Raw genomic sequence first — 13,143 nt, forward strand, 5'->3', positions numbered from 1 at the left:
CTTTGTACAGTGGAGTTTGCGTTGCCAGAGATGCTGGTCCGCAGCTTCAACAGCGGAGAGCTGTCTCCGTCTCCCGTTAGCGGCCCACAGAGCCGGGGCAGCCCAGGGGCCCAGGCCCCGTCCGTCTTGTTGCTCTGCCAGCCCCAGTGCTGCCGTTACCACACAGCCCACGACGGCTCCTCACCCCCTCCACGCCTGCACTCCCCCACCAGGAAAATCAAGGGGGAGGGGAGAGGGGAGGACCCCCCCTGCCCTTTAAGAGCACCGCGGATACAGCGATACGACATCACTGCTGCTCAGATCCTACTGGCCAGATTTCTGAGTCAGGAAGTCACACCTTGTCACAAAGGGAGCTGGAAGATGTGACCTTGATTCTCAGCCACTCCTGCCTAGCAAGGCAAGATACAAAGGAAGAAAAGGAAGAAAACAAGGACGGAGCATTTTTCTGAGAGAGAAGGGGAGAACGAATGCAGGGAGTCAGCAGTCTCCATCACAGCCGGCCGGTGGCGGGGCTGTCACTCATCCCAGGCCTTCAGTTCAGTCCAGTCACTCAGTCGTGTCTGACTCTTGGCGACCCCATGGACTGCAGCATGCCAGGCCTCCTTGTCCATCACCAACTCCCGGAGATTACTCAAACTCATGTCCATTGTGTCGATGATGCCATCCAACCATCTCATCCTCTGTCATCCTCTTCTCCCGCCTTCAATCTTTCCCAACCTCAGGGTCTTTACCAATGAGTCAGTTCTTCACATCAGGTGGACAAAGTGTTGGACTTTCAGTTTCAGCATCAGTCCTTCCAATGAATATTCAGGACTGATCTCCTTTAGTACGGGCTGGTTGGATCTCCTTGCAGTCCAAGGGACTCTCAAGAGTCTTCTCCAACACCACAGTTCAAAGGCATCAATTCTTCGGCACTCATCTTTCTTTATAGTCCAACTCTCACATCCATACATGACTACTGGAAAAATCATAGCTTTGACTAGACAGACCTTTGTTGGTAATGCCTCTGCTTTTTAATATGGTTACCCACTACTCTTTATTACTGATGTCATCATTTTATTTAATCCTCCAAGCCCCTCCCCCCCTTCTCCCCCCCCCCCACCACCCCGCACAGTGGGTACCATCCCACTTCATTTTATAGAGGACGTGTTTGAGACTCAGAGAGGTTAATTAATTTACTTAAGGTCACACAGCTGGCAGTGTAAACTGCTCTGTGCTGTGTGCCAAACGCCTGGTAGGAAGGAGGTGGACTTAGGACTTTGAAACACTGTCATTCCGCACCCCTGAGCTGGTCAGAAGAGACTGGAGTCCACCAAAGAAGACTCGGGCACACCACCCCCATACGCTCTGCTCCCCTGAAAGTTCCCACCAGTGTCTGAAGCAGCAGCCCCAGCACGTTAATGAGTAGCTCTGTGCGCCAGCAGCTCTCCCGACGTGATGGATGGGCCTCATTAGCCCAGGCCGCCGGACACCTGAGCAGTGTGAAATACGGTGACAGGACAGGGGGCTTCAGCTGTTTCAGCTGACAGTGTTGTTAATATCTCCATTTTAGCGGGTCATTTGTCTCCACCTCTCCACAAGTGATAAATCCACCCGGGCTCTGCAGCCACCAGGCCTGGGAGGGAGGCTGCTGAGACAGTCTCTTCCCCTTTGCTCGTTTCCTCCCAGAAAAATAAATTACATTGTTTAAGGAGGGACTGGATTGGCCAGGCAGCCACCAACATCCATCTTTGCAGAGAATGAAAGGCTCAGCCAGGCTGAGGGGAGCAGGGTGGGGGAGCTGAAAGGCATTAAAGAGATGGCATCTGTTGCCCATGATGGATCATTTTCTGCTTCTTTTGGGCAAAAGAGGAAAAGATGTGTCCATTGAGGACTTTGCTTTGAGAAATTCCCCTTCCCTCCTCTTCTCCCTCCCTTCCTTTTTTCATTCATTCCACGAATATTAAGTGCCCACTGTGGGCCAAGAGGCATGCTAGGCAGCAGTGAACATGACTTTCCAAGCTCAGACCCTCCTCAGGACCTCTGCACTTGCTGTGTCTTCAGCCTTGACTACCTCCCCCCACATTTGCATGGCCCCTGCCTTCCCATTCTCTGGGGCCTACTTAAATGTCATCCCTCCAGAGAGGCCTGCCCTGACCCAGCTCTCTAAAGTGCAGAGCCCCCAGAGGCAGGAAAGGGTTTATTGTGCTCCTGGAACCAAAAGGACATTTGTATAGTTTCTATCCTGTGGGCATAGAACCTCACAGAGCAGCAGATCTACCACGGAACTGGGGGCATTCATATACATCCATCAAGCATCCTCTGTTCACTCAGTAAATAACTGAAGGCCAGTGGCTGTCTTGAGGATGCTCAGTATCTTTTAGCTGTAATGAAGACTTAAACACTTGCTAACCTAACAAGATTAGAAGTAGGTGTATCCTAGGTTGTTTCAGTGGCTCCAAAAATTCACCAGGTATCCCTTTCCATCATTTTGCTCTACCTTTCTAATCATCTTTGGCTTTTTCATTGCTGATATTTCATTTCTCATGATCTCAAAACAGCTGCCACAGCTCCAGACATCACGTACTAACAAGCCATCATTCAAATGAAAGGGGAAAGTAAGGAGGAAAGAGTTCTCAGGTGCTTCTCTCTATTCATGGAGGAAAATCTTTCCCAGACACGCCCAGCAGACTTCCTCATTGACTTCAATGGCTCACAAGTCAGGAGGGATACAGGACAAATCCCTGACAAACAGGGTTGGAGTTGTCATAGCTTGCTTACATGATCATAATTCACCCCTTACTTACCTCTCTGGCACAGTGCTGCCAAATTCAGGGTTCTGGAAGTAGGAAGGAGGATGGCTGTTGACAGGCATCAGCTTTAGTCACTGGTTACATTTTCTGGTGATGAACACACAGTCAAGTTTTTTCTCTGGAGTCAGACAGAATCTCTGTGTGCCTCAGTCTCCTTATTTGTAAAACAAGACAGACATGGTATACAGCAAGTATTATCTGCATTTTTCAGACAAGCAGCAGAGTAAATCACTTAAGGTCACCCAGCTAATGAAGATAGAACAGAGCTTTGACAAGGGCAATCTTAAACATTTAACCTTCACACTATGGAAGTGTTTCACAAATTTCTTCTTTCACATGAGCAATTTCTGTAATCAACATAGCACTTCTTTTACACCAATTACTTCTGCTGTGTCTTCATGCTGCCTGTCCTATTATCTACTTCATGTTTCCCTTTCAGTCAACGCGCTTATGTTTAAAATGAAAAACCTCATTGCATGACAGTAACACAGAGCACGCATCACCTGCTGTAAAGAAAAGATAAAAAGTCTCTGGGACCAGCCCTATCTGTTCACATGGAAACTAGTGAGTGTTAGGGAGGGGTTGAAGGCATGGTAGCATCTGGCCAAGCCTTTCTATCTGAAACGTCATGACTGAGAACACATTTTTAAGTCGGAATGGCTTTCCTGTTGTGTGATTTGATGCCATGTCGGTGCACCACTTCCCTGAGGCTCAGATGGTAAAGAATCTGCCTGCAGTGCAGGAGACTCAGGCTTTATCCCTGGGTCGGGAAGATCCCCTGGAGAAGGGAATGGCAACCCACTCCAGTGTTCTTACCTGGAGAATTCCATGGACAGAGGAGCCTGACAGGCTATAGTCTGTGGAGTCACACAGAGTCAGACACAACTGAGTGACTAACTCTTTCACTTTCAGCACATCAAGACCACAGCAGTCCCAACGGAGGGGAAAGGGGCCAGTCAGTCCGCATGTTGGACAGGGCAGGATAAGTCATCAGAACAGGCTCAGAAGGGGACTTCCCAGGTGGTCCAGGGATAAAGACTCCACACTCCCAATACAGGGGGCACAGGTTCCATCCCCTTGGGGAACAAAGATTTCCCCATGCCACCAGGCAAAGCCAAAAAATAAATAACAGGCTCCAAAGAAATAGAAAGGATGCCCAGACTGGTGGGTACTGATCACATCCGGGGCGGGGGGAGGGGTCCACCGTGATGTTTTGACTCGGGGACTTCTCCTAAGGTTCTCACCACAGGCGTGGGATCCAGGGGGGCTGCAGGAGGTGCCAGCAGAGCCATAACCGTGTGTCCGCGGTTCTGTGTTCCAGCACAACATGCCTTTCTGGAGGATATCCTGCCACGCAGACCTGGAGGCGCTGAGGCACGCCCTGGAGCTGGAGTATTTATAGCAGCGCCCACGGCCTCCCCACCTGCCGTCAGAGCTGCAGCCACCAGCCCAGGCCCCTGGCTTTCCCCGCCGCCCCCGCCAGATGCTGGACAGCAGGCAGGGTCCCTCCAGCCGAGAGGTGTCCAGTGACCATCTCAGAAGTTGACCTTTCGGCCCCAACGCGGGTCCTGAGAAACAGGGCACCCAGCAGTGGCTTTGGAATATTTAACTTTGGGGAAGAGGGCTGGCTCAGAGTCCAGACTTTTCTACAAGACTCACAGAACAAAAGCAAGGAATTGCTGATTCGGGGGAGGGCTGGTGATGAGAAGGGAACAGGCTTTTTTTTTCCACTTTAATTTATGGACTACCCTCATTACTCCGCTATTATGCTCTTGTACCTGTGTTGCTGGTTTTCTTAGCTGTTGGTTTTTTGGTTTTCTCAGTGGGCACGTTTGGCAGCGCACAGTTCTAACTGAAGCCTCTCTGCTCCGAGTGGTGCTCTGGAGGCAGCTCGGGGCTGTGGGGAAGACTGTTGCTTATTTTGTTTTTAAGGACCTAACCCGACATCATGTGGACCGTGCACGTGCCTTCAACTGCCATCTTGTTTTCTGGGAAGCGGGGACCTGCGAAGGAGGTGGTATTTTGTGACAGAAAGAGGCATTAAATAAAACCACGTTTACATTTTGAAGTGGGGTAGGGTGTCACTACTTGATGACCACCTTTGCGGCTTCTGAATATGTTGGTCTTTTCCTCTTTCGTTGCAGAAGTATAAAATCCAACTCAAATTGGCATAAGCCAAAAAAAAAAAAAAGGCATCTCCAGGAACTTTTAGTCCATATATGTCTTCAGGCATAGCTGGATCCTGGCGGTCAAGTGACTTTCTCCTGGGTGGTTTTACTTCTCAGGCAGGCTCTTCCCTGTTGTGGCAAAAATGGTTCCAAGAATGTTTCAGCAAAACCACACCAGAAGAAATAGCTGCTTCTGCCTCGAGGTTCCAACAAGAGCCCAGGATTGTGTCTCATTGGCCAGACCTGAGTCATGACCTACCCATGGAGCTGGATTTAGGGTTCAATCTCTCATGAGCAGAAAGTTGGAGACAGCTGGTTCCCCAAGGAGGAATCAGTGAGCTACTACTAAAAGAATTTGGGGGGTGCTATGGAAATAGAACTGATCTCCATGCCAATGGTAGGAGTTTGTTTTCCAGGGGATGAACCGAGGATTTGGTGAAGGAAACAAGAAGGGACATCTGGAGAAGTTCCAAGGACATCTTGAGCTCTGTTGCAGCCCACAGAGTTCCAAGCAGAGCCTGGATCCATTTATTGGATGCTAAGCCTAAGTATAAGCTCCTCCCTCTATTCATGTCGGTGAAATCCAGGGTCTTCAATTGGCTGGCATCCATGTCAGTGGAGATGGGAAAACGACCTGATGATTGGAGTCTCAGAGCTAGAATCTGATACATAGAAAGCCATCACCAACAGTGAGATAGACTCCTCACTAGGCTCTGAGCTCCCTGGGGGCAGGTGCTATTTGCTTCATCTCTGTTTCCCCCCAAATCAAGCATGGAATGATGTTCTTGGAATCAATCCACAGAGTGGATGCTAACACAAATTGGAATCCCATTATAGATGAGGTTCCTATGACAAACCTACACAGCATATTAAAAAGCAGAGACATTACTTTGCCAACAAAGGTCCACCTAGTCAAAGCTGTGGTTTTCCCATTAGTCACGTATGGATGTAAGAGTTGGACTATAAAGAAAGCTGAGCACCAAAGAATTGATGCCTTTGACCTGTGGTGTTGGAGAAGACCCTTGAGAGTCCCTTGGACTGCAAGGAGATCCAACCAGTCCATCCTAAAGGAGATCAGTCCTGGGTGTTCATTGGCAGGACTGATGTTGAAGTTGAAACTCCAATACTTTGGCCACCTGATGCAAAGAACTGACTCATTGGAAAAGACCCTGATGCTGGGAAAGATTGAAGGCAGGAGGAGAAGGGGACGACAGAGGATGAAATGGTTGGATGGCATCACTGACTCGATGGACATGAGTTTGAGCAAGCTCCGGGAGTTGGTGATGGACAGGGAAGCCTGGCATGCTACAGTCCATGGGGTTGCAAAGAGTTGGACATGACTGAGCCGATTGAACTACAGATGAGGTAGAAAGAAGGAAGTATAATTAATATCATAGTCAGTAAGGTAATTGGCTGGGTGAATGGAATATTTGTAAAAATGGATGAATAGATGTTTAAATAGTTGGGTGGTGGGTGGGTGGCTGGTTAGGTGATTGGAGAATGGAGAAATAAATGGGTGGGTAACTCTTGGGATGACTAGATAGATGGTTATATAGATTGAATGGTTGGATGGTTGGATAGATAATTGATGAACAAATGGTGAGATGGATGGGTGGATGCCTGTCTGGATGACTGAATGGTTGCATGGTGAGATGGAAAGATGGATAGATGGTTAAGTGGGTAAATGAGTGGCTAAATGGATGGATGGGTGTTTGAATGAGTAATTGGATAGAATGACTAATGGTTGATGGGTGACTGATATGTGATGGTTGGATATGTGGTTGCAAGAATGGTAATGGTTAGATGGACAGATGGTTAAATGGAGGTAAAGAATCCCCAGAGTTAGCTGCTGAAAACATGCGTCAACCTCACTAAAATCTGCCGACTTAGGTTTCTTCTAATGAGTGGAGGAGCTGTACTGGATGAATTGACTTCTGGCTGGAGAAGAAAAAGAGACTGGAGGACAGCCAGCCAGGGAATCAGTGACGTGAACACTCCTGGATCCTCCCTGTTTTCCCATTGACACCCTGGCCACTTAGGTCTTGTAATCACGTGCTATCCACCCTTCCCTTCCAGCCACCATCACAACCTGCTGTCAGAGAACAGAGTTGTGGTTGCCTAGGGTGGAGGGGAGAAGGATGGGCTGGGAATCTGGGGTTGGTAGATGCAAACTACTACATTTAGAGTGGATAAACAACAAGGTCCTAATGTATAGCACAGGGGACAATATTCAGTATCCTGTGATAAACCATACTGGAAAAGAATGTAAAAAAAGAATGTGTATACGTGTATAACTGAGGCATTTGGCTGATTCGCAGAGACTGGCACAGCACTGTAAATCAACTATACTTCAATAATTTGGAGGAAAAAAAATAAAATAGTCCTATATCCAAGTACTACAAAAAGAAAAAAAAAAAAACTGTCAAGAAAAATTTTGTTTAGAGTTTAACAAAGAGTAAATTTACTTATAAAAAAGAAATTTTATTTTAAAAGGCTTCTGTTAGTGGCACTAATAGTAGACTCTCAGCTGTCCACACAGAAAGAGGTTTGGGGCGAAACAAACGTGTCCCTTAATCCTGAAATTAACTGCCTAGGTGGTCAACTACTTCTCTGTTGTGATAACTGAATGTCGAAGGCTAGTGCTGACAGTCCACAGTTTGTAGGGGTTTCATTCTGAATTCTAGATGACTCGAAGCTCTCAGTGGGTAAAGACACTATCTTTCTCATTCTGTAAGAGAGAAGGCAATTAATGAATGTTGGATGATGGATGGAAGGATGGATGGTGGGGGGTGGGTAGATGGATGGATAGATGGATGGATGGATGGGTAGCTAAGATTCAGTGGTCCCAGACTGCTTGCCTTCACTGTTTATCCAACAGCATCTAGCTCTGGAACACTCTTAGAAGTAGAGTAACTGGACCATGCAGTACTCCCAAACAAAAGCCCTTGGCCTTCTGGAAGTCTGAGAATGACACCAGAAGTTCCTGGCCAGCTCAGCAGAAGGACAGAGAATCAAAGAAGTCTTCCGGTCAACCTCCAGGGCTGAAGGTATTTGTTTCACAATGGATTTAGAAATCAGCTAACATGGGGATTTTCCAGTTGCAAATGGCATAAATACCATCAAAGTGGCTTTAAAAAAAAAAAAAAAAAAAGATGTCTATGGTCTACTTGACTGAAAGGTTCAGGAATGTGTGATCTCAGACCCCATCACCACCAACACCCCAAATGCAGAATTCAACAAGTGTCTTTAAATTTTTTTTAATTCAGTCTCTTTGTCTCTATCCCTGGACACTGTTCCCTCTAACTTGGCTTCATTTGTGTTATACATGCTTGGGGTAAATGATGTGGCAGGAGTGATTACACAAAGATTTCTGTTGATTGAGCATTGGTTAATTCTTAGAAGGATAATTGCTTAGGAAAGATAGGTTAAATTTATTATGTGAGATTAAAATGTCCTTGTGGTTGAAATATTTTGAGTTCATTCTTCCTTAGTTATTTGCAGCCAAAAGCATCTCAACATATATAGCACATAGTAAATAGTAGTAGTAGTGTTATATCACATGGGCTCAGATGTCTACTCAGAAAATGAATCATTCAAGTGGAGTGGACATTTTTTCCATCAGATATTAATCGAGTATCTACAATGCATTGGCAGTGTCCCCGGCACAACAGACACACATTTGAATAAGACATTGTGCTTGCAAAAAAAAAAAAATTGAGAAATTTGACCACCTTAAAAAAACTTACTAAGAAATGTAAGTAAGGCTTCCCTGGTGGCTCAGTGATAAAGAATCCACCTGCCAACGTAGGAAATGCTGGTTTGGGAAGTTACTACACGCCGAGGGGCAACTAGACCCGTACACTACAACTTACTAAGCCTGTGCTCCAGAGCCCGGGAGCCCCAAATACTGAAGCCCACTTGCCCTACCGCCTATAGTCCACAACAAGAGAAGCCACTGCAAGGAGAAGCCTGTGCACCACAACTAGAGAGTAGCCCCCACTCCCCCCAACTAGAGAAAAGCCCGTGCAGCAACAAAGAGCCAGCACAGCCACAGATAAATTATAAAAATAACATGAGACAAAAGTCAAACTGAAATTCAAATCGCAGACAACAGCAAGAGTTAACCCCCCTAAATATATAAAAAGCTCCTAGAAATAAATAATAGGCCAACAACCCAAATAAAAAATGAACAAAGGCCATGAACATTTTTGTATTTTTTTAAAGTACAATTGGTTCTTAAACTTATACAAAGATACTCAAGTTCACTCATAATAAGAGAAATGCAGATATACTGAGATACCATTTTTCACATCAGATTGACAAAAATTCGAAAGTTTTATGACTCACAGTGCCGGTGGAGCTGTGGGGCTTCATGCATTGCTTGTGGAAGCTGAAATTGGTACAACTCCTAAGGAGGGAAAGTTGGCCATATTTATCCAATTTGTAAGTTTGACTCAGTACTTCCACTTCTGAGACTCTATCTACAGACATACTTACATAAGCATGCATATTCTGTATAGAGTTACTTTCTACAATACCGTCTGTAATAGCAAAGAATGAAAACAAACCGAATATCCGTCAGCAGTGGACTGATACATATTGGCTGTGGGACTTTTTATTTCCTTGGAGTTTGGATCTTACTCCAAATCCAGTGAGAAGACACCAGAAAGTTTAAGGCAGGAGAGGGGCATAATCTGACTTCTATTTTTAAAAATCATCCTGATCTGGGGGATGGGTACCCAAGTATAACCATGTGCAAGAATATATCAGGTGCGCACTTGAGCTTGGTGCAGTAAACTGGGTGTAAAATACATGGAGAAAATACCTTCAAGTTCATGAGAAAGCCCATGACCTGTTTTTGCCCAGACACCCTGCCTCCATCCTTCCCCCTGGAAACCATGCTCCCCGGCGCAGATGAGCAGGGACGACGTCTCCAGGTCCCCTAAAGAGCCCCTCCTGGTCCTTCCCAGCCTCTCCCCAGCCTTCCACCTCTCTCCTGATTTCTGTCACCCCAGATCTCCAAGCTCCTATAAATGGACCCATACAGAAATGCAGCCTGCCTTCTTTACTCACAAGGATGTGGGGAAACTTCTAGGATGTCGTCCGGATCCATAGACAGTCCATTCTGGGTAAAGGAAAACTGAGCTGAGCTGAGCGCGCTCCGCCCTTCTCCCCCAGCGCCGGCAGCCCCGACGATGCTGCCGGCTCAGCACCGCGACGCTGTGCTCGCTGGTGACCACCAGAGGGCAGTGCGAGCCCGCCACTGGCCCGAACTGCCCGCAGGTGCCACCCAAAGTTAGGCCTGGAGATAGCACTGCGAGGATTCCAGAAGCATCTTCTTGGGCTGCGCCCTTGCTTCGGGGAGTGCTTCCCTGAAATTGCAGCATCTTCGAGGACATGTTCAGGCCCAAGAGTTAAGGATTAATTGACCTGCTCTGGTCACAATGGGGATTCCACCAGCAGCATGGTGGCCTGGAGCCATCAGCAACCACTGCCCTGGAAGCGCTTCTTCCTACACTCAGCGTGGCTTTAAAAATTAACTGCCAAAAAAAATAAAAAAATAAAAAAATAAAAATTAACTGCCCTAATGCTTAATAATACCATCGTCATGATAGTTTAAATTGTTTAACAAAATGTTGGGTTTTTTTTCATCCATAAATTCAATATAGCAAAATATGCAGAAGTTCATTCAAGGATGATGGATAAGCCAGCTCCAGCCAAATACTGATTTTAAAATTCAGCCACCAAGTATTTGGCCAAAAATGAGTACTTGGGGAACTCGGGCTGCAGGGGAGAGGGTGTCTCTTTGCCCTTGTAGCCCTGTCCCCGCCACACGGTATCAGGACCGCAGAAACCCAGCCCTCCTGTCTCTCGTAGCCCTTGGATTCCTGCAGGCCACCTGGTGTGGCTGAATGAGGAGCTGCTCACATAAGCCTGGCATCTACATTTCTGAAACACCTGCTGTGTCCCAGGCACCCGGCTGGGCCCTTGACTTGCATTAGCTCCTTCATCGCAGCCACACAGGTGCTGTCTGGAGATGACAGATTGCACGTGGTTAAGATGTGGCCTGGGGTCAAATCCCAGCTCTTCCTTTTCCTGTTTGTGGAAACTTCACTCTCTGAACCTCAGCTTTCTCACCTGTAAAATGGGGTTGATGAGAAAACCCACCTCACAGAAATGTTGCCAGCATTGAATGCATTCAGACATGAACAACATTTTTTATTTGAAAGCCTCCTTTTCGGTCACTCCACATGAGAAATGCATATTGTATATATATCAAGACCCAGTCTAACATAGATATATGTGTACATATTATGTGTGTAAAACTAAAATATGTTCCACAAAGCAATGTTGACCTATAATACTATGATACATCCTGTTATTTTCCATCCTGTCCTGGTTTCTGTTTAAAAGATGCAGGTCACAATCCACTAAATCGGCTCCATGACCCACCATTTAGAAAATACTGGTTTAGTAAAAGGCTTGGCAGACCATGCTGTTTTCAGGAGTCCCATTTTACAGAAGGGGAAACTGAGGCCCAGAGAGTGTTGTGGCTTGCCTGTGACCCCACCCACTGGAATGTAGCAGAGCCCAGACTCCAACCTAGGATCTCTGACACCTAAATTAAGGCTCTTCCACACAAGATGCAAACTGGCCAGATCTGACCGAGAGAGAAGTTTGACTGATTTTCACAATGTTTGCAAAATTTGGTACAACTATAGATAACTTAGAAGACATAACTCAAAATATGGATTTTCAACTTCTCACTAAAAAACGTGGGCAATCTGGCAAGACGGGGACCTACGTACGCACGGGATCAGCAGGAGCCACACCAGAGCTGCCGCTTTGAGCTGCTCTCCAGGTTCATTCGTTTGCCCCAGTCCCCACCATGCCATGGACAGAGGAGCCTGGCAGGTTACAGTCCATGGGGTCTCAGAGAGTCAGACATGACTTAGCAACTAAACAATAATAATCACTGTGCCGTTTTGTGTCCCAGACACTGAGACAAACCATCAATTGCCATAGTCTATGGTTTTTTCAGAATGGAAAAGTATTTTTCTATCACAAAAGGAAAAACAGGACTTCCCTCGTGGTCCAGTGGTTAAGAATCTGCCTGCCAATGTAGGGGACACAGGTTCGAGCACTGGTCTGGGAAGATTCCACACACCATGGGACAACTAAGCGCATGAAAACTACTGAACCCGCCTTCTAGAGCCCATGCTCTGGAAAAAGGGAAGCCCACGCACTGCAGCGAGAGAAAGCTCCCTTGCGGCAACGAAGATCCAGCACAGCCCAAAATAAATACATTTTTTCAAAAAAGGAAAAACAAAAACTAAACCAAGGGACCTACATTTCAAGAAAAAAAAAAAAAGCACAAATCTTTTCTCACGTATTTAAATACAAAGAAAACACATCAATATCAACTTAACCCCAAATCTGTTTCACTCGTCTCTACTCCCTGACTTGTTGAGAGTTTGCAACCCCCATCTTAACACTCCCCTTTATCTACCTCCGCCTGGTTTGCAGCTTCCTCAGTCTCTCTGGGCCTGGTGTGTCCTCAGCTGTAAAATGCAGGTGATGAGGGCACCATGTACATAAGCGACCGGGAATGTGAAAAATCCTGGATAAATGAAGTTCCCTTCTCCTCCTTCATTTCGTTAAGGGGAACCGAGGTCAGTACTGGATCACGTTAACAAGTCATTCCGGTGACCAGTTAGCCTGGCCTTGGATTATCTGCGGGGCCAGAGAGGTGATGGTTTCCCATTAACATCAGGGCCTGAAAAGAAAGCCCTGGGACAGATGGCAACATCAGAGATTCGACCCCCAGGCACATCTCTGGGTGAGAACTGGCTTTTTCGACGTCCAAGCATTCCTCTTGCTGCATACCTTCCTGAATTGAAGAGGCTGGAGAGCTGAAAATTCCGTTTCCCAGACTCCCTTGCAGCCAGGGGACTGAAGCCTCTAAGGGCTCACCCATCAGCTGTGTCCACGAGACACCTGTGCTTGAGCTGAGTTAAGGAAGGAAAAACGGCCGAACACAGAAGACTGACTGGCCTGCAGGTGAGTGGGGCCTCCTGATCCTGTGGGAGTGGCTCCCCGGGGCCCAGGCCTGCAGTGTGGCTCCCTCAGCCCTCCTGAGATTCTGTAAATGCTCATGATGTTATCAGTTATACCCTAGGAAA

The 13,143-nt window shown here is 46.8% G+C and overlaps 1 protein-coding gene and 1 long non-coding RNA gene across 6 annotated transcripts in view; one reads left to right on the forward strand and one right to left on the reverse strand.

Moving 5' to 3' along the window:
* Positions 1–4,860, forward strand: part of EYA2 (EYA transcriptional coactivator and phosphatase 2) — a 253,650-nt gene extending 248,790 nt beyond the window's left edge. For all 4 annotated transcript variants that reach the window (XM_043479366.1, XM_043479365.1, XM_043479367.1 and 1 more), the window contains one exon: positions 4,114–4,860. In XM_043479366.1, the coding sequence (XP_043335301.1) occupies positions 4,114–4,194 (81 nt within the window). In that variant the 3' untranslated portion in view covers positions 4,195–4,860. The remainder of the gene's footprint in view (positions 1–4,113) is intronic.
* Positions 909–10,161, reverse strand: LOC122448212. Of its 2 annotated transcripts, XR_006271545.1 has the most exons (4): positions 10,034–10,161; positions 9,308–9,368; positions 2,787–2,946; positions 909–958 (listed from the first exon to the last, which is right to left on the reverse strand). It is a non-coding gene; the product is annotated as an uncharacterized LOC122448212 (long non-coding RNA). The 2 variants fall into 2 exon arrangements; XR_006271544.1 differs by lacking the exon at positions 909–958 and having other exon boundaries at positions 2,621–2,946.
* Positions 10,162–13,143: the final 2,982 nt, after the last annotated feature.

This window comes from Cervus canadensis, chromosome 10, assembly GCF_019320065.1.
Source record: "Cervus canadensis isolate Bull #8, Minnesota chromosome 10, ASM1932006v1, whole genome shotgun sequence".
NCBI classification, from domain to species: domain Eukaryota; kingdom Metazoa; phylum Chordata; class Mammalia; order Artiodactyla; family Cervidae; genus Cervus; species Cervus canadensis.